The 26,269-nt window shown below is 36.2% G+C and overlaps 1 protein-coding gene across 7 annotated transcripts in view; it reads right to left on the bottom strand.

The window, feature by feature from the left end:
* The window catches only part of SNX13 (sorting nexin 13), a 121,985-nt gene extending 96,037 nt beyond the window's left edge, over nt 1–25,948 (bottom strand). For 4 of the 7 annotated variants that reach the window (XM_014830562.3, XM_014830560.3, XM_014830561.3 and 1 more), the window contains exon 1: nt 24,448–25,948. In XM_014830562.3, the coding sequence (XP_014686048.1) occupies nt 24,448–25,047 (600 nt within the window). In that variant the 5' untranslated portion in view covers nt 25,048–25,948. Of the gene's footprint in view, nt 1–3,347; nt 3,478–24,447 lie in introns of all 7 variants that reach the window. The other 3 variants (XM_070509654.1, XM_070509644.1, XM_014830565.3) reach the window with 2 other exon arrangements.
* Nucleotides 25,949–26,269: the final 321 nt, after the last annotated feature.

Here is a 26,269-nt window from a genome sequence, read left to right on the forward strand (position 1 = left end):
ATACCTATGTCACTATCAAAAGGAGAAAAACAAGAGACAAACCAAGAGAGTAATATGTTTAAAAAATGGCAGACAGCCTACTTCTTAGTGGAAGTGGTGGTATAAATACATATGCCCATTTCAGAAAGGGATCTGAATTCACATATCTGATTTAAGCACTTCCTTTTCCCTAATTTAGTCTGACAACAAACACTTCAAAGAGGAATAAAACAATAGCCTCAAGAAGAATCTAGTGGAGTGAAGAAGGGAAGGAAGAAAATTAGGAAATCACAAATAGGTGGTGCAAAAGGGAAATTTCTGAAATCTGTTAAAATGGGAAATAAAAGAATATAAGACATCAAGGAAAAGACTTTGTGGTTCCCTGAGAGACAGAGGGAGAGAGTTGAGACCTGAGTCAGCTTTTCAGTTCCCATAGGACCAGCTGCATTCCGTTTTACTTCCCTAGACTCCCCTTTTTACATAAGGTAACGAGGATATATTTCTGTTCCTTAGAACCAAGAGTCTCAACTAGAAAAAATCCTAAACAAGATTAGATAAGTGCCAGGAATATAGAAGTCATTTTTGGTTTTTTAAGTCACTAAATAGGCACTAGGCACTGTAACACAGAAGTAGTTAGCAATTCTGATTTCTAATCCTAGCTCTGCTCTAAGACATCATGTGAACCTGGGCAATCAAAATGTCTCAACTTTTGTTTATTCACTCTAAAAGACGGAATTGGATAATGACTTCCTTTACTTAAATGGCTTAAAAATTAACTCGAGATGATAGTGTGAAGGGTGTGCGTGTGTATGTACAATAAATTCAAAGATATACTCTTAAAGCAACACTTTGGAAGTCTCTTGTGAATTTCTGTAACCGTGAGAAGGACGTAAACTTGGAGTATAAAAGGGCTCCTTCCTAAGACCCATAGCTGGGTTATATGTAACAAATTATTTTGCTATTGAGATCATCACTAAGGCTACTAGAAATCCAAAAAGCAGTACCTGAGCAAATGTAGTATCTACGTAAAAACATGAAACTTCCTTTCAGGACAAACAAGATATTCACCTGATACACGGCCTCCCTTCTTGGACTTCTCAAAAATGCCTGCCTACCATACCTTAAACCATCTTGTAAGGGATTCTTTAAGTATAGATTACCATGATCTGAATAACACAAATGACCACACCACGGGAGGCCACAGCTACAAGGGTGGATTTCTACAGCTGGTGTAAAAGTCTGTGAGATGCCTTGGCAGAAAAGTCCTATTAAATAATATAGGTAGCCTAGAGTAAATGGTGACTCTGATCTAACTAATGAGATCTTTTCTTGGGACAGTCAATTGGTGGTGACAGGGAGAAAAGCAGCAATGAGACAGTAACAGTCAATCATAATGGAATGGCACCAGCATAGGGACTGACAAAAGCCTAATGCCAGGAGGGTCACAGGGTAACCAGGTAGCTAGATCTGTGTTATATATACAAGATGACCTTCTGGTGGCCAGATGTGTGTTGTATCCATAATTCCAATCTATATCACAATCTGTATGAAGACAGGCAAGGCAACCATTTCTGCTCTATTGTGAAGCCTGGCTATCTAATAAGGCTCTTATTTTATTGATTTTGCCATGTACCCTTATAATAAAATTCTTGTCAGCTAAGGTAATTACAGAATCTCTCTGTGTCTTACACCATTAAAAAGAAAAGTCTAACATACCTAATACTTTCCATAAAGCTAAATGCATTCTACGTACCTGTTAAGAGGTCTCTATCTTCTAAAACTAAAAATTCTTTCCTTAATACTAAAAATATAGGTTTACACTTTTATTTGGAATAATAAGTTTTCCCTAGTAAGAGGAAAACTCAATTAGATCTTCCAGAGTTGACAGTAGCTTCTCAATTTTTTTTTCTTTCTTGTCAAACAGAGATTAATTTAATGAGGGTCATTTTATGATTAAAACCAAATAAAAAATGAAATATTGGAAAAAACAGGCAACTTCAATAATGACAGAGGATCATTATTTAGTCCAAACTAAATCAAAATCAGCCTTACCTGGAAAGCATAAAAGATTTCATAACTATTTAACCTATCTTAAACCACTTACTTTAAATCTTCTGCAACATCCATTTATTAAGTGTAACAGAAGGCACTGTTTTAGTAAAGATGTTATAGTGATGGGATGGCCTCAAATTTAGAGACTCAAAACACAACTGCCAAGTCCTGCCAATTGACTCCTAAAGCAAAAGTGGAAGACAAAGAAATTTGACCTGCAGTTAAGTCAATTAAAACCTATAAATAACTCCTTGAAAGTACCCAAGACTATCTGTGTTGCTATTTCTTCTTTTGAATTATTTTTGTACAACAAATAGATTGACATTTACTTAGATCTCTAAAACCATTTTAATAGGTTCTCAGAACATAAATATAGTGAGGGAAAAGAAATGAAGGTGTGCAACTTTACCCGTTTGAACGAAAGGAACAAATAAAAACCATATTCAATAAACCAATGAACCACTGGAAAAAAGATACATAAACCTAGCGGAAAAATCTACTGCATAAGATGTACCAAGTAAGAGTTTACAACTTTAAAAGAATCTGATCTTTGGCTCATTTTCTTTTTCAAGTCACCGTGTTCTTACCATAGTAGAGTAGAGGGGAAACAAATAGACAAACAATACTGGAGATATGTAAAATGGTGCAGCTGCTGTGTAAAACAGTTTGGTGGTTCCTCAAAAATTTAAACATAGAATTACCTTATGACCCAGAAATTTCACTCCCAGGTATACACCCAAAAGGACTGAAAACTCAAATAAATACATGTACATACATGTTTATAGCAGTACTACTCAAAACAGCCAAAAGGTGGAAATAGCCCAAATGTCCATCAATGAATGAATGGATAAACAAATTGTGGTATCTATATACAATGGAATATTATTCAGCCATAAAAAGGAATGAAGTACTGATACACGCTACAATGTGGATCTATTATGCTAAGTGAAAGAAGCCGTACACAGAAGGTCAAATATTGTATAATTCCATTCATATGAAATATCTAGAATAGATAAACCCATAGAGACAGAATGCAGAACAGTGGCTCCTAAGTGCTAGGGGGGGAAAAAAAAAGAGGGGAGAACTATAATGGATACAGTCTTCCTTTTGGGTGACAACAATGTTTTGGAAATAGACAGAGGTGGTAGTTGCACAACATTGCGACTGTACTAAATGCCAATGGATTGCTCACTTTAAAATGGTTAACTTTATATTAATTTCACCTCAATTTTTTAAAAACTAAAAAAAAAACTGGGTCAGTTGTTAGAAAACACAATTTTTAGACCCGGGTTCTAGGCCAGCTACTTATAGCTGACCTCTCTGAGTCTCAATTTCTTCATCTGTAAACAGGTTGGGAATAGATGATATCCAAGGTTCCTCTCATTAACTGGTGCTCTATATCTGCAGCTCTGAATTTTTAAAGAATTGTATCATATAGGAATTTATCTGAAAAACAAAGCATGAAGTACTGGTTAATGTTCTCAGCAATAGTTTTACAGGAAAGTCATTAGAAAGTTTAACAAAATTGCTTCTCATAATGACTTTAAATAAAACTGGACATAAACATTAAAAGGCAATTCAATGAAGGCAATTCTGTAAGGAGTAAAACTAATGTGTTCTAAAATTATAGTTTTCTAGCAGTCAAACTATATCCAAGGATAGAAATTAGAGAAGCTAATCACAACTATAAATGAACAAAAAAATAGACGAAATTAGAGAATCTAGAAGAAAGGTTGTATTAAATAATCCTTGGGCATTTTCCCCCAATATCAATTCTTTTGGGCTTTGAGAGGTACTGAGCATCAGATAGTCTAAGAACACTGAGCGTGGGTAGTCTATACGTCTGATTGAGAGTTAAATCCAGATGCACCTAAAAATCAGATAAGCCATAAAAACTAAAGAGCCTAACTAGTGTTCTCACGACCCTACTTTTACAAGGTGGCAGACTATAGCAAAGCCAAATAAGCAAAGCCAAAATTCTCCTCAGGAGGAAACTTGATATATTCTAACAACAAATCTTGAACTGAGTTAGAATTTCCCAACATATAGTATAGTAGAAATAATTTTGGCCTAGAAAATTTAAGCCAAATGATGTTAGCTGCCATAGCCAAAGAAATATCTTAACACTACTCCTATAAATAGTCTGTATTGGTAAAACTAAACTGTGAAATGTACCCACATAGATGACTGAGACAACTGACTTGTTATGCAGAGTTGTTTAATAAATATATCAACTGAGTTTTAGAAAAATGGGTACCATTCATATCCACCTAAACATCAGGTAAGTCAATGAATGCAACTCAAAAAGAGAAAAAGAAAATAAGCACCATTTAGCATAACTGCTCCTCAGTTTCCACCTCGCTAAGCACATCCGAAAACTATTAATATAAAAGATACATATAAAAATGCATGTCACAACCCAGCTGTGGAAGCATCCTAGCCTAAATCGCCATGACCCATCATAAGCTTCTTCTAGTTGGTGTCATACTTGAAAAGTTACTTTTAGCTCCATAACTGGAACACATGTGAAATGAGGTCACTGTATGCAAAATCATCTAATTAAAAAAAGTATTAAAGTTTCAGTCATGACATATATTTTGCAGAGTACAAGCACATGGGCTTTAGTTACTAGTTAACATGATATACTATAATTATGCAAAACTCTTGTTTTCCATTTAGCACATAATTTTCTTATTTCTACATCAAGCTGTTACCAAATTTACTACTTTACTACTTACCTTATTCTGACCGAAAATATACTGGAATTTTTTATAATGTTTTGAATGAGTTCTTTATTCAAAAGTAATTTCATAGTTCATCTGCATAAGTAGGGTAGCTCTTGAAGCCCACAAGTATCATACTTTAAAAAGCTTTCTTTAATTTAAAAAAAATAATAAATGTGCTGCATTGTTGACAGTTGATGTCTGATGTTCTCATTTTCCAAGCTTAACAGTGCAAAAAAATTAAGTTACATGTCAAATTAATGAGTTGCAGTTAACTGATTTATTATTACAACGAATTTGAATCAGTGTAACGATTATAAATCTTTAGTCCCATATACAATTTATGGTAAATCTAGACTGAGTGTTTTCTCTGTGAAACTCACTTCGATCCTCTATGCATAAAATTCTAATGTATAAATAAAGGAAGTTTGCTGACATAATATATAAGGTCCCTTTTCACTAAGTCTATACCATTTCTTGTACATTGAAAAAAATAAAACCTATCAATAGGTGCTCACAAATCTGGAATTGGGCAACTAAAATTGCTCCTAAAAAGCATTAAGTGTAAAAGTAAAGAAGTAGTAAAGGTTATGCCATTGTTAGGTACAGCAAAGTGTCAGCACATCAGAGTGAGCAGAGCTATGCTGTGCAGACCTAACCAATCCTTGACACTCCAGAGCCTCCTCCTGCCAGTGTCAGAACAAACAGACCGGGCCTCTAACCACTCCCCTGGGTGTCTGTAGAACAACAGCTCAGAACTCTGGGCCTCTCCAAGGATCTTGCATAATCAACCTAGACCCCTTAAAGAAGAGAAAGACACAAGGCTAGGACTTCCCATGAAATTCAACCCATCAAGGTCTAAACTGACTCCTGAGAACCATTCACCCAATTGCCAAATGTCATCCACTATGGGACTCCTGAGTGTACCTTCCAGACTAATTCTGAACCCACTATACCCTGTTATCTTTGGTCATCACCAAGAGATAAATTTACTCAGTTATCAGTCCTCTCCTGTACTCTAACCACTGTACTGTTCTTACTTTTTCCTCCTTATCCAACTTCCTACTGCTTCCCTCCCTCCCAAAGCTTCCCTCTAGGTTTACACTGTTTCACTGTAAAAAGAAATGCATCTATATCCTCAAAAACTTCACGGTTTGCTTTAAGTAAAAGCTGCTTCTCCTGAAGCCCTCTCAAAGGTGCTTATTCTTTCATTTATCATGTACCTCAACTTCATGATGCAGGGTCACAGTCCCAACCATAACTCCCAGCCAGTTCCCTGTAAAAACCTTTGTCCCTGTGCAATTCTTCCACATTAGAATTACCTGGGGGGCATTTTAAAGTATCACTGCCTACGTTACACCCCATACAAATTAAATCAGAACAGCTGGGGATGGGAGCTGACCATTAGACTTTCCAATGTGCAGCAAAGTTAGGGTAAGAGCATTAGTAGTTTGTAAAGTTTCCCGGGTGATTCCAATATGCAGTCACAGATGAGAATCAATGCTCTCCAAGGCACTCCTAACCGTTCACTCAAAACTCTTGACATATGGTGCACAACATTCTTCTCTATCCCAAATACTACCTTAACCTTGAATTATTTCAATATACATATAGATAATCCATCCAACACTCTACTTTTAATATTGGAAGCATTTCATCTCCACCAAGTTTCCCTGCAACTCCACTTCAGCCACTATAAGACCACACTCTAGACTTCATCATCACCTTGTCTTCTCTAAAAAGGAAATGTGAAAATTAACTCAATCTCTGATCACAATCTTCAGTTCTAAATTTTACATCAACTGCATCTATTTCTCATTGTCATTCAGACAATGATTCTTCTACTTTCTTCTACTTTTTCCTTACTTAGCCCACTTCTTGATTCATTTCCCTTCTAGATTGGACTCCATGGTTCAGCATTTCAACCACTCTCTGGCCAATATCCTCATTTATTACACTACGTTGGAATTGCCTATTTACTGTCCTCTATATACCATATGCTGTAAGTCTCATGGGGGCATAAATTATGGACGTTTTGTTCATTGACGTATTCCTGGTGCCAAGTATAACACTTGGCACATACAGTGTACTCTCAATAAGTATATATTGAATACACAGAATTTCCGATTAATCATCTAAATCAATGTTATATAAATAAAGGGGTTTTTGTCCAAGTGACAATCTTCACCAGTTTATCTTCCTTTCTTATCATTAACTGGCATCTTAACACTTAGGTTCCACTTGCCCTTGGGTTCTATGTCAAATCAATTCATCAAGCAACTACTATTTACAGGGCAGAGGAAAGAAAAGAAGATAAAAGTATAAAGTGTACTATGGACAGCGAATCTTTGACAAAGGAGCTGAGGGCCTACAATGGAGGAAAGAAAGTCTCTTCAACAAATGGTGCTGGGAAAACTGGACAGCCACATGTAAAACAATGAAAATCAACCATTCTTTTTCACCATTTACTAAAATAAACTCAAAATGGACCAAAGACCTAAAGATTAGGCCTGAAATAATAAGTCTTCTAGAAGAGAATATCGGCAGTACACTCTTTGACATCAGCTTCAAAAGGATCTTTTTGGACACCATAACCCCTCACATGAGGGAAACAATAGAAAGAATAAACAAATGGGACTTCATCAGACTAAAGAGCTTCTTCAAGGCAAGGGAAAACAGGATTGAAACAAAAAAACAGCCCACTAATTGGGAAAAAATATTCACAAGTTATTTATCCAACAAAGGGTTAATCTCCATAATATACAAAGAACTCACACAACTCAACAATAAAAAATCAAACAACCCAATTACAAAATGGGCAGGGGACATGAACAGACATTTCTCCAAAGAAGATATACGGATGGCCAATAGACACATGAAAAGATGCTCATCATCACTAACCATCAGGGAAATGCAAATCAAAACTACACTAAGATATCACCTTACACCTGTTAGAATGGCAAAAATATCCAAAACCAAGAGTGACAAATGTTGGAGAGGCTGTGGAGAAAAGGGAACCCTCATACACTGTTGGTGGGAATGCAAACTGGTACAGCCACTGTGGAAAACAGTAGGGAGATTCCTCAAAAAGTTAAGAATAGAAATACCTTATGACCCAGCCATCCCACTACTGGGTATCTATCCTAAGAACCTGAAATCAGCAATTCCAAAAGTTCCATGCACCCCTATGTTCATCGCAGCATTATTCACAATAGCCAAGTCATGGAACCAACCTAAGTGCCCAGCAACTGATGACTGGATAAAGAAGATGTGGTATATATATACAATGGAATACTACTCAGTCATAAAAAAGGACAAAGTCGTCCCATTCACAACAACATGGATAGACCTTGAGAGTATTATGTTGAGTGAAAGAAGCCAGACAGAGAAAGACGAACTCTGTATGACTCCACTCATAGTTGGCAGTTAACATATGGACAAAGAGAACTGATTGGTGGTTGGCAGGGGAAAGGGGGGTGGGGGGAGGGCACTAAGGGTGAAGTGATGTACCTACAACATGACTAATAATGATGTACAATTGTAATTTCACACACACACAAAAAAACCTACGTCTCACAAAAAAAAAGTATAAAGTGTAACAATAAAAAAAACTTGGAAAAACCAGATAAATGAAAAATTTATCAAAGCGGGAAAAGATAATTCACATCACTACCTTTAAGAGTAATTTTTTAAAATTTAATAAAAATTCTCATGAGTGTTTAAACATAGACAAAGGTATGGATATAAGTACCTAGACTGCTTTTAAAATGGAAAAAGTAAACAATACTTACTTTTTACTAAATACACTTTTGTACTGGTTTACTTTTCAAGAAGCGTGTAATTTTTTAACAAAAAATACACTGCAAATAATACTTTATGATTTTTAGATTGCACATACCACTCTTCCTACAAAAGACACAACATATCTTTAACTCCTTTTATTAACATTCAATTAACAATCATTTAAAATATTTAAGTAAATGGATTATCACTAACATTTATTTCTATAAAGCAATAATCATAAATGCTATCACAAAACTTGCACTCCACCAAGTGAAAAATATGAAACTAAAATCCTGTTTGAAAAAGCAAGACAAAATAGTTGGTCAAATTATGGTAATAAGGAAAAAGCTCAACATACACATGACCTTTAAAACAGATTTGCACATGGAATTTAAAAAAAATAGACATGTATTTGTATACTGTCAAGGTTTAATTATTAAAGTAGTAAATAAAAATTTTAAATGTCTAATAAGAAGTACGACACTAAGAAGGTGGAGGTGATAAGGGCAGACACTGCTGCAAGTGACTGTTTGCAAAGAGGCAGCTGGACCACAAACACAGATGATCCTCAAGAATATCATGATCTGTGCTATGATTCCTGGACCTGGAGTGCTGTTCAAAGAACGAGCTACCCTACTAAGGGATCTCTAAGTTAACCAACCAGAAACTTAGGATGTGCCAGGAGAAAAAATCATGGATAAGCACCCCAATAATCATGAGAAAATGCCGCCAAGAATTCAGCAAGGAAGAGTAAGTAGATTACACAGGCAGAAAGGGCAGGGTTGGAAACATATGGTCTCTGGTTTTGGAGGATTTCTCCTCCTCTAGGGGGTGTGACTAACCACGAAGAACACTCACAGAAGGGCAACTAAAGACTGGAACACCTGAGAATTTTAGGTTACTGTAGTTAGCTTCCCCACACAAAGCACAGTGGTTGTTAATTACCCAGCACTGCTACAATGTAAACCCAACCCCTCATGGCCCTTAAATTCTCAGTTAATAAACACACACATACCATCTAGATGCAACAACGAAATTCATGAAAAAAATTTTTTCAAAATTCAAGTTGGGGGAAATTACAATGGCTTAATTTCAGCCCTACTTTTACCTATTCATTTTGTCTTGCTTATGTGATACTTGATACCATCTCCTGAAGCTAACTAAAGAAAATGCACTGCAAAATTTAAATACCTTTGACACCAAAAACACAATCAACAACAAAAAAAGATAAACCTGACTACATCAAAATTAGAAAATTTTGTGCTGCGAGTGATATCATCAAGAAAGTGAAAAGCCAACCCACAGAATAGGAAAAAGTATTTGTAAATGATATATCTGATAATGAACTTTTACCTGGAATATACAAAGAACTGTTAAAACTGAGTAAGAAATAGACAAATAATCCAATTTTTAAATAAGCAAAAGATTTGAATACACATTTTTCCAAAGAAAACAATATAAGTGGTCATGAAAAGATGCTCAACATCATTAGGCATTAGGAAACTGCAAATCAAAACCACTATGAGATATCACTTCTCACCCGCCAGATAACTTTAAACAAAAAGACAGATAACAACAAATATTCTTGAGGATGTGCAGAAATTAGAACCCTCCTACTAGAACCCTACATTCCCTGATGGGAATGTAAAATGGCATAGCCATTTTGGAAAACAGTTCACAGTTCCTCAAAAGGTTAAACAGCGTTACCATATGATCCAGCAATTACATTCCTAGTATATACCCTAGAGAATATGTCCATAAAAAACTCTGTACACAAGTATTCATAGCAGCATTATTCAAAATAGGCCCAAAGTGGAAATAACCCAATATCCATCAACAGATGAAAGGATAGACAAAATGTGGTGTATCTATACAAGGGGATATTATTGGGCAATACAATAGAAATTTGAAGTACTGATACATGCTACAAGTTGGATGAACCTTGAAAACATGCTACATGAAAGAAGCCAGTAACAAAGGCCACATATTGTATGATTTCATTCATATAAAATGTCCAAAATAGGCAAATCCAAAGAGACAGATTTGTTAGAGCCCGGGACTCAAGGGAGGGATTTGGGAGTGTTGGCTAAAGGGTGACGGTTTTTCTATATGGGTGTAATGACTTCTACATCTTACTGTGGCAATGAATGCACAACTCTGTGAATATACCAAGTATACTCACCCACTTTAACTGGGTGAATTGTATGCTACATGAATTATATATCAATAAAGCTATTTTTTAAATTACCACTTACTAAACAACAAAGAAACGTAAAATAAATAAGCAAAATAGGCTAAAGGATAGACGCAGACAATGGAACAGAATAGATTCAAGATAAAAACAATTCTAAGAAATGAGTATCTAAAAAAACTAAGTGCAGAAAAGATACTACCCTCATTAATGCAGTGGTTCCCAGCCAGGGGTAATTTTGTCCCCTAGGAGACATTCAGCAATCTATGGAGACATTTTTGGTTATCAAAATGGGTGAGGGGGGCTACCACGGAGGCCAAGGATGTGCTGTGTGCATCCTACACAGCACCCTAATGGACCAGACAATCACCCACAACAATCAAGATGAGAAAGATGATGAGAAAAAGTAGAAAGAAGAAGAGGAGGAGGAGGAAGAAAGATGGAAAGATTATTCTGGATTAAAGAGATATAACAATGATATTGTTGAATTAGATTCTGTTTCAACCTGGGGAAATCTGAATATACTCAATACTAGACAATAATAGGAAATTACTGGTAATTTTATTAGGTGTGACAATAATGCTGCAGTTATATCAAAAAACATCTTTATTCTTTGGAGATTCATGAGAGTATTTTGAGGAGAAGTGACATTAATACCTGAAATTTACTTTAAAATGGTTCCACTACAAAAACAAAAATGACACATAAAGAATCAGACAAAGCAAATATGACAAAATGTTAACAAATCTAGATAATTGGTACATGGGTACTAATGCAATATTTTTCGAGGTTTCTGTATATCTGAAAATTTGCATTATAAAAAAATGATAAAAATTATCATTCCCCTGGAAAATAGCTCACAAAAATACAAAATATATATATAAATCAGCTTGGAGACTCCCACTAAAAAAACGAGAAATCATTGTACAATCGAGGGCCAGAAAAGGTCTTCTTTAAAAGGGCAAAATCAACGAAAAGGATTCACATATTTGACATCATAAAATTAATTTTTAATAGCAAAATACTCCATAAAGTTAAATATATATACTTGTAAAATATATGCACCATATACAACAAAAGGTTAAAATCGATGAGTAATGACATGTTATAAATCATTAAGAAACAGACCAATACTCCAAAATAAAAACAGGATGAGAACAGGTAAAAGAAAACAAAAAATACAAATGGCCAATCAGGATATGAAAAATTATTAACCCAACCAGCAATCAAAAAAATCTAAACTTTAAAAGCAAACATGTAATTTTTTACTTATGTGATAGGCAAAGACGAAAAATTATAAGTCAAATTTGCTCATGATAAAAAAGCTACACATAAGACTAAAAAGTGCAAAGTATGCTGTTGACATTTGTTTTAACACACAATTTTTAATACAGTATTCATCTATTTCTATTTTATTAAAAATATTTAACCAGGAATAGAAGCTGAATTTTATCAAATGCTTTCTTGGTATTTCCTATAATACTTAGGATTTTTTTCTCCACGGACCAATTAATAAAGTTTTGAGTTACAGTTAACATATTTCTAAATAATGAGCCATCTTTGCATATCTTCAATGAATCTCAACTATAGCAGTCTTCCTTTAATGTACAATCTGACAATCTATTTTACTTATAATTTTTACATGAGTATTCATAAATAAAATTGTTCTGTAAATTCATATTAAGTGAAGACAGGAAGTTACAAATTTGTTTGTATATATGATTCAGCTTTTTAAAAAACTGTGCAAATAAAGCAGTATATTGAAGACAGGAAATGTTAATTGTAGTTATTCTGGGTGATGAAATTACGAGTGATTAAGATTTTTTTCTTTACATTTAACTTTATGTTTCAAATTTTTAAAAGCATCAATTATTTTTAAAACTACTTGCCAAAAAAAGCTATCTTCATTTGAAAAATAAAAATAATTAGTTGTGAATATCAATATAAACAAAGGAGAACCCTGTATATCCTACTTGAGGTTCAAACAAACAAGAGAAACAAACAAACAAGAGAAACAAGTCTTTGAATTAAAATGATATCTCTAACAGGTTATGCTACTCCTGTACCTAGAAGGTCAATGTATATGGATAAAGGAAAAAAAGGCTAGATTTCCACCAACGGTTAGTTAGAATACAAAATGGTTGAAAACTATGTAGCTAGTAATTTTAATCAATTCTTAAGAGTAATTAAACATACTAAAAATTGCATTTCTTATAAAACATCTAACAAAAATTATTTTTTAATTATATTTAAATCATTTCTTTAAAAAGCTCCCTCTCTGAAAAATGAACAAAGTTTTAATTCATTCCATTTCTTGAAACAACTATGGAAATGTTTAAACCGGGAGGGGGCAATACTCTACAAAATTTTTCAAGGCCAGAAAGAAAACATCAAAAGGAAACTAAAATCTTCAGTATCCAGATTTTTCAATAATTTTATTCTTATTCCATAAATACCTTGGTTCTCTGTAAATTCTGTCATAAAATAAAATGTATCATTTTGATATAATACAGTGTATCATTGATGCATTTTTAACCCAACAATCTGTCTACTGCCTACCCAACTCTATTTGGGCCACATTATAGTACATAAAGATCTTCAAATATCAAGACCATTCTCTATCACTACCTCATACTGAAAAATAAGCTCAGTTACATGGCAATTCATCTTATGCTCCTTGAAGGAAAGTGAATTAGAATAAATTTAATTTACACATCAGATTTCCATTCACAATAGTGTTCCTTTACTAAAGTACACAAAACTTTTACCATAGCAATTCACTGGGGCAAAAGCAAGATAAAACAGGTCGTATTCATAAATGGACCCCTCCTCCCTCATTCAAATAAGGCTACAACAATACAAGAATAAAAGTCTCAATATCCACAGTTTAACTTCTCCTTTTCCCCATAACATATAATCCAAGGGAAAATCAAAACAACACAAGCCCATCACAGTAGAGAGAGCTACATCTTCAATGCACAGCCCAACAGTGAACTGCACCAATCTCCTATCTTTCTTTTCTTTCTTATGAAAGGACATCTTCTAAAACAATAATAGGAGCCATCATTTATTAAGTGCTTAGTATGGGCTAAGACCTTTGCAAACAAGTTTATATATAATCTAATTCTCACAAGTCCTCTATAAATTAAATTACTATCTCATTCCATAGATGAGGAAACAGCTAAGACATATGAACTGAGCTTGGTTTAAAATTCAAGCATGTTGTGAACCATTATTTTACAATGGCTCTCAAGTAAGTTTAAAAAAAGGGGAAGCGATGGGCAAAATTCGGCACACGATATCTGAATAATCAAATAAAAATGATTTATTAAGATTCAAAAATTCAATTTATCAGAAAAATTGAAGTAACCAAACTAACACGAACATCTTAATGTCCTTGGTACTCTTTAAGAATCTGATGTAGATTTTGTAGGTATTCGTATTCTGTATCAGATATTAATATCAGATAACTTTAAGGGTATGTTCTAGAGTTGGTACAGATTTAGAGAAATTTCCTTCACATTCCTGAAGGCTGTAGATTAACAACTGAATATCAGAACAATGACTCTGAAAGTACTACAAAATCCTCTTAATTCACAATAAAAAAATAAAGCTCAACATTGTTCATTAACTCAGAGATAATGTCTTTTTAACCAAGATAAATTCAGACAAAAGGCATAAAATCATAAAAGGAAATTTCTGTATTGTTTTAAAAATATACATAAACTGTTTAATTTGTCAGCCTTTTAAATTAACAATGGAAAATATTCTTAAATTCGTAAGTGGAATGTAACTTAAAAAATAAAAGTTAAATTCTCTATTGTGGCCTGTTGAATTTATTTGAGACGGGGAGGAAATGGTGAAGGTTGTGGGGGAAATCCTGAGAGAACAGGTTGCAGGTCTACAGACAGGAGAATAATAAAAGACAAAGGCAGGGGGGAACAAATCAACACATCCAAAAAGCAACAGTGACAAGAGGGAAAAAATAAGGATAGAAAGGAAAACAGACACAGATAGATTGACCCACAAAGGACCATGATGGCATAATCTCCAGCTAAGTAAAATGTTATTAAAACATGAACATGTCACTCCTTGAGTATAACAGTGTATTGTACTACTACATGAATGCAGATAAGCAGCTGTTCTATAAAGGAATTTAAATAGTTTATATGCTTAACATCCATATTCAGATTTATAAGTACAAATTTTATTTGTAATAACTTAGCCTTAAATCCTTTTCTTAACCTACTACACAGTACTTCTAATACCAATCAAACCAACTACATATTTTTTTAAACAAAGGACTTTAATATTCCTCACCTTTCTATTCCCTATAAAAGGAACAATTCAATAGAAGAGCTTATACAAATTTAGAGCTACTTTACATAAAACTTCATCAAATTGACAAGAACCATAGTACTTTCTGAAGCAGAAAACTACATAAACTGGCACTTTTAAAGCATAATATCAGATTATACTACAATTTTTCCCTTTTACTTCATCTACAGTAAAAGCTTTAATGGCCAGAAGAAATATATTGGTTAGTTACAAGTTCTAGCATAACTAGAATTACATTATACAGGTGTCACCGCTCTTGATTTCCTCCTGAAATTCAGTCTAAATCTAGCTCTTTAATCCAATACATAAAATAGAAAGTTAGGAAAAACTGAGATAGAAAGTGAGGGAAGAATTAGATCATCTGGGTCAAAGAGGATTACTTTGTTTAATTTGACATTTTAAAACTTCCTCAATGAAACAAAGACAGAACAGAGAAAATTTCAAACATTAAAGTGTAAGTTATGAAAATAAACCACTTGCTATTTACATCTGAGGAAACAGTATTTATTAAGTGTCACTGTGGGAAACACTGTGCACAGTACTTAACACGTGTTATTTCACTTAATACTTATAACAATCCTATGGAGTAAGTATCATTAATTTACAAGTAACACAGATGAGAAAACCAAGGTCCAAAAAGGTTATTAACTTTCCAAGGCCAAAATGCTCTAAGTGACAAAACTTAGATTCAAATCCAAATAATCTGATACCCGCCATGATTCTTAACCAAAAGCACATACACTTCTTCAGACACTAGGAATGTTCAATTTGTGCTTAGAAGACGTATATATAAGTGTGCATGTGTGTGTAGAGAGAAAAATACAGATAAGGATGATTAACACTCTGAGTCCCAGTACAAAGACAACCTCACTGGGGCTGGCCCCATAGCTGAGTGGTTAAGTTCGCGCACTCTGCTGCAGGCGGCCCAGTGTTTCGTTGGTTCCAATCCTGGGCGCAGACATGGCACTGCTCATCAAACCACGCTGAGGCAGCATCCCACATGCCACAACTAGAAGGACCCACAACGAAGAATATACAACTATGTACCGGGGGGCTTTGGGGAGCAAAAGGAAAAATAAAATCTTAAAAAAAAAAAAAGACAACCTCACTAACTTCGTTAGGCAGTCCTATAAATTTTGCATTAGTGTCTATTATTTGACTGATTATGCTGAGCTATCAGATGTAACCTGTGGAACTTTTTGGTTCATAAAATACATTTTTAATAAATTATAAAATATTCTTAAGCCTAATTGATTTTTCTAAAATTGTTATGTAATCAACACACTATTTGTAAAGTACATTATTTCAGTTTCTTTTCCTGTATCTTTGTTGCATTCCACCTTTCAAGTTGGCACCAACCTCCCTTTAGCCCATTTCCTCTTATTCTGCTAACTTTTACCAGGATTAGACTATTGCAACCGTGTAAGTGTTGAGCACTTAGGTACTACTCAAAAAAAAAAAAAAGCACTGGATGTAAAACTGGCTGATTATATTAACAGCTGCAGTCTGAGTAAACACTGAGAAAAATTCTGAGAAAAAAATGCCTTCTCAAAGAAACTCAGGAAGAGGAATCAAGAACAAATTCTAAAGTACAATATTGTGACTTGGAGAAACGTTGGATAAAACATAATATCTTAAAATCAGACCATTATTTCCCAAAATGTACATAATAATCAAAATGAGGTGAAATTTTATTCCATACCTAACTCTTCCATTAAAACTGTACTTCACTCAGTTTTATAATTTCCAAGCCTCATTCTCCACACACGCATGTTAACATGTCACACAACTCTAGCCTGAAAATAAAAGCAGTCACAATACAAAGAATCACATATTCTCTCCTGTGCCAAACCACAGCCAGGCTAAAAATAGTTCCAGGGTTCCAAGAGCAAAACTAATTCACATTTAAATGGAATAACATCCAAGGACTCTCCAACAATGCAGGGCTAAGGTCAAAAGCAAAGCAGGATTCACCTTAGGGGTTTCACTGATGCACCAGAATTAAAAAGGTCCCTCGGGAAACTGGAGAAAACAGTGCAACAAGCCAACGATGATTAATTATTCCAGTTGATGTATATGAACCTCTCATACTAACTTAAAGATCATTAAATTAGTTTAATTTTCACAGCTGAACACAGTAGAACTATTTTATTGAACTTTTCAGGTACATATTATTTCTGAATATACAAAGCAACTGTAGATGAGTGAAATGATCTAACAATGCTCTGGCTCTAACAGTGACATTAAGAGGCATTTTAGTCAAGACATTGAGCGGCCCTCCTTGAAAATGGACCCCCCAAATTTCCAACTTTTTGAAATTCATGACCAAATTTTTATTCATACAGTACTTGCAAACTTTCAAGATAGCATTAAAGGTCATACTAACTGTGAAACCCTCAACAAAGAACCAGAAAAATCAGCATTATTGTACTATTAAAAACAAAGTTTTCTTTAAGTTTATCTAGTTCAGGAATACATATGTTAAGTGGTTCCCAAGAAATGAGAATAAAAATCAAGTAGTAATAGATACAAGATAAAATCCAGTTGTTCTTGCATTGACAATCAGTTATATGAAAATAACATCAATCTAATCAGATTTTCCCTGTAGGAAAAAATAAGACAGAATTACGTTCTAACTACAAGCCTAGTGTTCAACTTTTTTTGTCAAAATTTCTTTTGTGTTTTGTGATCCCAAACACAACATTCAACCACAGTGTACTATTAAAAAATTTCTAATAGACATAGATAACCACCAATCTTTGAAGGGTAATTAATGTCATAGTTTAAATTTATCATAGACAATTTTTGTGTTAGTAATTTTTCACTTTTACCTTAATTTTACTGGAAGGAATATTCAACATTCATTCAACAGATATTTAATGAGGACTACTAAGTGTCAAGCTCTGTTCCAGGCACTGGGAATACAACTAGAAGCCCCATCCTCAGGAATTTACATTCAAGTAGGGAAGAAATGTAAAAGAAGCAAACAAATGAATCCATATCTATGAGGGTGGGAACCAAGTATTACTTCCACCAGGATAATAATGGAATTCTGTAGTCTTTTGGTAAAATTTGGTAGACATCTATAAGGAAATGTAGAGTCTTTTCAGGGAAAAGGAAAAAAACAAATTCACAGATTATTTTGCTTCTGTCATTTTTCTTTTTGCTTTTTTTCACTTCTTGCTGTGAATTAGCTTGGAGTAAACAGACAGTAGAGATGGGCTGACTCTTGAGTTGCAAGGAGAAGCTCATTTTAGAGCTGCCATCTCATCCTAACTGGTAGCTTTACTTGGAGTTATAATGCTAATGAAAGTAATTACCTTCTAATTACATTCTCCAACCCTTTCTTACTCTTAATTTTTCACCCTTTAGTTATGTTGTTTTATTCTGACAAAAGACCTCAAGGCTGCAGCTGAAATGATGGCCAAACTGGCAGAATTTAATTCTGATAGTGAATTTTCTGAGGGCAGGCCTTAGCCCTGACACACCACTTCAGCATCAGAACTACCACACACTAGGTGTTTTTCTGTTTGAGGAACAAATTAATCCACAAAAATTCATCTCCAATACAAGTTATAACCAAAGCCTTATAAAAATAATCCTAACCAACAACTTATCCTTTTAAGAATTTACCAGAATTTTAAGAATTTACCAGGGTTGATTAAAACTGAAAGATTTCTTTTCCTACAAACATTTCAGAATATGTACACACAAATGACTGCTAACCCTCAAATAAGTAACCTTTTTCAAAATATTTTTTGGAACATCCTTCACAAATTCTTTGGAATCAGTTTACCAAGCACACAAGAAACGACCCTCACAACTAGTTTGCAAGACATGCTCTCAGCCTATTTTTTTTCCCCTTCACTTCTTTTAGTCTATTTCCTGCCTCCTCCTGTAACTAAATACACCAATGGCCAGGGGATCCCTCCTCTTTCTCCTGGGATCTACCCACCCACTGAGAAGCTAGGGAGCCATAAAGCTAGATGGAGCCCAGGATTTGAATTCATATTAGTGCAAGGCATACAGAGAAAACATCTGATGTATTAACCACTAATAAATGTATAATGATTGACAGTTTACAAAGAGTTAAACCCTCTATCATTTTATTTGATCTTCGCAACAATGTGAGAGCAGCTAGGAAGATGCTATTATTATCCCAATTTTACACAGAAGGAAATTAAGGCTCAGAAAGTTCAAATAACTTCTCTAATGTCACATCATAAATAAGTGGTAACGTTGGGACCCATCCTTATAATGCTTAACATACAGATCATTTGTCTGTTGTCTCACTACTGTTGTGGGTATAGTTTGTTGACAGACATAAGTACGCATCACTGTGGCTCCAGTCTATTTATTCATTCAATTTCAACCACTTTTTTAAATGGCAAAACAGCTTAAGAGTTGTCCACCTGCTTTAATTCAAAGTTCCCTCTCCTCATAAATATTTAGGCATTGTAATATCAAAATTAAACCTGACTGAGAAATAGACAATCAAGTTTAGATTACCATCAATTAAGGAGGCACTTGATGGTCTGTGAAAGCAGAGAATTTCAAAACACAATTTAAAAAGCCATACCCTGAGAAACCTCAGGGATTGCCATCAAGTTACTTAGCCTTACCATCAAATGACTAGTTAATGAGTGGCCAGACCTGGACTCTTCCCCACAATAGAACCTATTTTCTTCCTCTTCCAGAAGCTCATGCTCCCTCCTTTTCCATTACTACTCAGCTAACATAGCTTAGGTGATTCTACCTAAAACAATCTATTTCAAACATCCCCTCATACTCTTTTTCTTCTCCCTTTATGAGAATTCTCTGTTCCACAGTTAAACCAGAAATGACACTAAACCTAAGTAAGCATGAGCACATCTAACAATATGATTAAATTAGGGCATAAAGCACCCTTTATAATCTGCAAAAGTCTATATATACACTGGTAGTTACTTCATGAAGAGACAAAAAGCCACACATTTTGTAGCAGCCTTATGACACACAAACCAACGCCTTAAATCTTCAAAAAACTACAAACATTTCTACTTCTTTCCTAGTCCTTCTCCCAAATTTAATTTCATATTTCCTCAAAGTAATTTTATAAATTTGTAGCAATTAATGCAACACTTTTAACCATAAATACACAATGGACTAGTTAAGAGACTATCCTTTAGCAATTTCTATGGAAAACTGGTCAACAAACTGTGGAACAATCCATTTGAACACTAGCGTCATGTATATTGGTATCTCCCTACCTGAGATGCCCAAGGATAGTTATGGAAATCTAAACCCCTATTTTAATAATTTAAAATGCCTAATGGAGGATATATACTTATCTACAAAGTTGTAGGGCTCACCTAAATCATCACACATATTTCCTTTGTTTGCAATTCTATCATCTAGCTAGCAGCTGCTGATCAGAAGTGATGAACAACGTGTACATGTGTGCTAGATTAATAAAGTATAATGAAAATAATTACTAAATAAATATAATTTATTTACAAGCTCTCTGAAAACTTGGAATCAATGTAGGGAAAAATAAAACAAAGGCCCTTTAAAATTCTTGAAAAATGGTTGGCAATATTCAACCTGGCTTGTCAAAAGATGCTAAACAATGCTGTGTGTAGTGTGGCATGCCAGCCTCATTCTAAATAGTGATGCCCTTCCACTCCCCTTATAAAATCTCTTTCCTACCTGTTAACATCGTTTGAATGTCCATGGGCCTATGGTTCTTGTCTGGTTAGTAGCTTTTACAGTGTCATTAATTATTAATTAAAGAAATAGCTCATGCAGTTTAAGGAGTAACCCATCCCAAGAGTATTATTATTAACAAATACATTAGTCAACAAAATCAAGTCATAATTTTTTACTAAGCACTTACTATGGGCGTGGGCGTGTGTGTGTGTGTCTTTGCGTTTAAAAAGAGCCCTGAAAGTCCAGGGACCCTTCCTCAATGCACAACTCATCACATCTCAGGATTTCCCACAGTGAAATATACAAAACTCTAGAAGTCTTTGTATTAGGGTTCTCTAGAGAAACAGAACCAATAGGAGATATTTATATATATACACATATATATAATATATAAATTGAACTGTAACAATTTAATTAATTGAAACAAATTCTTACATAAATATCCCATACCTTAACTAATTCTGATATGTGGAAGTTTACACTTATTAAAAAAAGGGGAGATGGGGGGGTAACTGGATGAATATTAAACAAATAACTTTCAAGTATAACAAATTTTCTGCCAAATGCTGTCAGGGTAACATTAAGAATAAGACATCCTAACAGAGGCAAAGACAGTATAAGGGAAAAAATTTAACTGGTCATTAAAAAAAGAAGAACTCTCATCTCTGTACAGAAAATGCAAAAAACACAAATACACAGATATGCTAGCAAGTTTTCTAAAGATTTCAATTGTATTTAGATTGAAATAATACAAATTGAAGCCAAAAGTTTAAATTGAGAACTGTTAACTCCTCCTTACTTTAAAAAAAAAAAAAAAAAAGCGAGACAACCTACTGGGCCTGTACTTTCAATTCACATAACTCTATCATATTTCACAGCTTTCAAAGTTCAGTGTACATAATGATTTACTAATTGAGTAATTTTCCCTTTTAGCTTAATTTAATATAGCCCTTAATCAATCACTTGCAGGGTTTCCCACTTCTGAAAAGGTTTCAAAGAACATTTTGACAAAATGCAAAACGGAAAACTTTCATATGAATGTTTATCATTACTGTTATTATTATGTATGTATATACTCGGCATCCCCATCTTGGTTTAAAAAAAACTAAACATTGTATACTGATGATTAAAATTAATGATGTATTAATTTTGTGGCTCCATAATGGGCCACAAAAACAGCACACAATCTGGAATAAGAGGAACTAGGTGTGACTCCTGGCTCGACCACTTGTTACATGATTTTAAACTAGCTATTTTAACTCTCAATCTCAGCGTTCTCATCTGGCTAATAAGGATATCTCCTACCTCAATGTTGAGATGTAAATTAACCAGGCAGATAGTACAACTCATCACTTTCTGAGCACAGTGTACACTTACTGAACATGAGAATCTTACATAAAACAACTCATCATTATACATTTTGAGATCTAAGGTAAATTAAATCACGTTCCCTAAAACCTGCTGATCTAGGTTAGTACTAAGAGAAGCAGTAAGAAGGAGTCCCACACTACTAATTTTTTAGTAACCAATACTGAGTAAAATTTTATATCTAAAATATTTCAAAATAGGGCTCTTTCTGAGCCTTGTTTCAAAAAAACAAAGCTAAGGTAAAGCAAAAAGCCTTTATCAAGAAATATTTTTCAGTTCATCTACTCACAACATTCAGACAAAGAAGTAGTACATTTTAAAATCTATCAAGAAAGCTGAAAACTACTCACTGAAAGCAAAATGGTCAGAGTACTGAGTCAGGAAATAGGACTCTAGTTTTACCTTTGCCACCAATAATTGTTTGACCTTGGACAAGTCTCTGGGTTTCAGTTTTCTAATCTATAAAATGACTAGTAAAAACCATAGATAAAATCCACGTACCATTTAATCTGGGCCTGACTTTGGAGAGGCAATCCAGTGTACTGGTTAACAGGATGGACTCAGCAGGGACTGCCGAGATTGGAACCCTGGCTTTGCCGCTTACAAGCTGCTCATGGTACACACACACAAAGCACTAAAGTACTACTAACTACCATCACTGACTTATTGCTTAAAGTATTTCATTGAAATACGAAATTAGTTTAAAACACAGAATCTTAGAAAGTTCAGTCTTTCCAAATCAAGACACTACCATTCTACTAGCAGACAGTAATTTCAAGTTGAAGCATTACAACTCTTTAAAACATGCTAACCCAAGCCAAGCTGAACCAAAAGATCATCTCATAAAATACCGTACATTAGAGACACCACTCAAAACTTATAAGGCTAATTATTCCCACCCAAAATATCACCCTGAAGGTAAAAATAGAACATCTGCTAACTGTCTTTTTTTTTAACCTAATTCTGCTAATGACAACAGAAGCTTATGATATAGCATAATCTCCCGGAAGGAAAATAAACTCTAGGAATGAAAAATCTGTGGACTTTAGAAATACAAAGTGAACTACAAACTACTAGAAATAAGTGGTTCATGAGGTAAAATCAACCCGTAAGTATTTATCAGATACATCATATGCCAGGCTCTGTGCACAGATTATTAGGTAGAAATACCAAAGTATGAAGTTCCTCAGAGTTAATCAAGTTAGAAAGGCAAGCAAGTCCTTTATTATCACATTTTCACACAACAAAAGCCACTCATCTATAAATGTTTTTATTTCCTTTTTGGCCCAATACTTCTCATTGCCCATTAAAATTGTTTCCTATCCTTAGTTTACCCCACAAAGATGCCCAAACTAGTCCCTGACAGCTGACATCGTAATCCACAAAGGACTTCAAGTCAGTAACTAAAATATTTACTCAAATCCACAAGCTTCAGAATTTATCTTCAATGACGCGTACACCAACGTATACCACAACACATAACTGTATTAACTCGGATCAAGTACCTAGTTACATCAATTTAGTTCTTCCCCTTAAAGTATTGCTAGTACAGACAAACTCTACTTCTTCAAAAAGTCTGCTTTTTGCAAGGGACATTAGGCACTAGACAAGGGAAATTGATTGGCTAGTCATAGCTGCCCTACTTCCATTTCTGGTCCAAAGAAAGAAACTGTTCCACAACGAGTACCAAGGGGCCTCAAGCAAATCAAGAGGGCAGATGCGAAACTGAACTTTCTGATTCCCACGATTTAAGCGGGGGGGGGGGGGGGGGGGGGGGGGCGGTGATATAGATGGGCTATCCAAGTGTCGCCTGAGGAAAAACAAGGTCCTCTGCACGAAGTAGTCAAAGTAGGGGGTGGGAAACAAACTGGTCTGGGCGAGCGACAAACCCAGGATGCTGCCCGAGCTTGGAGGTGGAGGGCCCTGGAGGCCAGGGAGCGGAGAAGGGAGACCTCGGGCAAATGGTAGGGGAACAGGAACCAGCAGCAACGCAACGAGACCAACGCTGCCACAGAGCAGCGTGTGACACCACGAAGGGAGCGATGAATTAGAAGGCAGCAACAACAGGAAGGAGACCAGTGCCAGGGGCGACGGGCAAGTGGCGACTGCGAAAGAAGAGGCACAGGCAGCCGGAGGTGGTGGGACTCTGTTGAGTCAGCACAGCTCCCAGTCAGAGGGCACTTGTAGGATCCCCGCTGCTCCTCGGGCCCCGGGGCCGGCTGCGGAGGGTCGGGCCCGCCAGCGGGAGAAATGCTGTTCTTTGACTGGCTGGCGCCGGCCCTTTCCCTATTTCACAGGTAAACACTGGCCGCTGTCGCCGCTTACCTCTGTTAACATTATTATAGCCCGGGGAAGTGAGCTCCTCCCTAGCCTCGCCGCATGGCAACAGCCGTAGCAGCAGCGAAAACTGCCCGAGCCGCCGCCAAAGGCGGCAACAGCTCCTTCAGTCCTCTCCCGGGCGGCGGCTTTACTCGGCTTCGCTGGCTTCCCCCTGGCCCGGCTGCTCGCGACGGACGCGCCGCCATCTTGGAAGAGCGACGTCCGCGTCTCCCCGCGACGTGCGCTCCCATTGGCGGGCGCAGCAGCCGCCGGCGTCTCGTGACCGTCTCCATAGCGCCGGCGCGCGGGGCAGCGGAGGCAGGCGCCCGGCGGCCCTTTGGGCGTCGGCGGCGAGGGCCCGGGAGCTGCGCGCTGGGGCCAGCTTGGGGTCGCAGGGAGGGGAGAGAGGCCCCAGCGCAGGGCCGGCCCGGGAGCCGGCGCGCCCGCCCGCGGCGGCCGCTCGTGCTCCCCCGCACGCCGGGGTCGGTCTGCCCAGGGGTGGAGCGAGACCGACGGAGGCCGCGTTTTCGACTGATGGCGCTGCAGACCTGGCGCGTCTCGGGGACAAGGCGGCAGATGTCCTGTAGAAAAACCTCCCTCTCGCATTTCCCTGGTCCTGCGGCGACCGAAGAGCACACGGGAGGTTTGGCTTCTTCGCTGTCTAGAGCTTAAATATGATCTGAAACTGCTCCCCGCGCAGTCCCTCTCTCGCTAAACTTTGACAGAAACTTTCCTTTGTCTTTACCAGTCCTCAGCGAGTTCTCTACTGGGGTGCGCGACAGGTTGTACAAGTGATACAGGCATATCAGCTGTACCGTGATCCTAGCAGTCAGGGCTGTCGCTGATTAGGTGATGGGCCAGCAGCTGCATAACAATGAGGGCTTAGTTTTGCATCTAGTAAGAGACCTCTGAAAGAATTAGAACCACTTTTGCTCTTTGACTGCCGTCTCTACAGCTTTTTTGGCTTCTTGATACGATGTGTTTGTGTATCAGCAAATTTCAGCAGGTGTCATTGAAAATAACCCCAACTTGAGACTGAACTCTGGAATGTAGTGTGCATAGAAGCTCCTGAGACTGACACCATTCCGAACCACTAGATGGGCTACAGTGTGTGGAGTTGGAGGCAGGCAGTTCTACCTGAATTGTAATGGAAGTAGTTTACCCGAAGCTGCTGTCAAAGTATTGCCCTGTTGTATGTTACAAACCAGTTTCCAAGGAAACGGAAAAGTAAATTTTCAAATTTGACATGCAGAACCCATCCACCTTTTTTTTTTTTTACCACGGGTACAAAGGCATTTTGGAAAACTTAAGGCCAGTAATTCCTTCTCTTTTGTCGGAGTCTCTACCACTCCTTACCCTGCTTCCTTAACAATAGTTCTATTGTGTAAAGTGAAGTTTACTTAATAACATTACTCTTTAATTCTCAAAACAGTAAGTAAAGGCATTACAAATCTTGCGTTGTCTCTATGTGTCCTCACCAAGGAAACAAAATGATTCATTTAGGAAGTACAGCAGAAATTCAAGAAAAATCCTAATTTTACTCAGTTCAGCTAATTAAGGCAAAGTAGTTTTTGTTGTCTTAATCTACGTCTGATACGTAATTTCCATATTGCTGGCCCAGCAAAATTCTGACCTCTGCAACACAGTAAGATGTGTTACTGGTATTAACAGATTAAGCAACGAATAGGAAATAAGATTGGAAATACTATCTGGACTAAGATATTAAAGGAAACTAAGAGATACTAGAGACAACAAGGAACCTGGAAAAAGATACTGTTCCAACCTGTAAATAAGAAAACAGAGAAGGCGTCTCATTAATATTTACGAT

Source organism: Equus asinus, chromosome 1 (genome assembly GCF_041296235.1).
Source record: "Equus asinus isolate D_3611 breed Donkey chromosome 1, EquAss-T2T_v2, whole genome shotgun sequence".
Classification (NCBI taxonomy): Eukaryota; Metazoa; Chordata; class Mammalia; order Perissodactyla; family Equidae; genus Equus; species Equus asinus.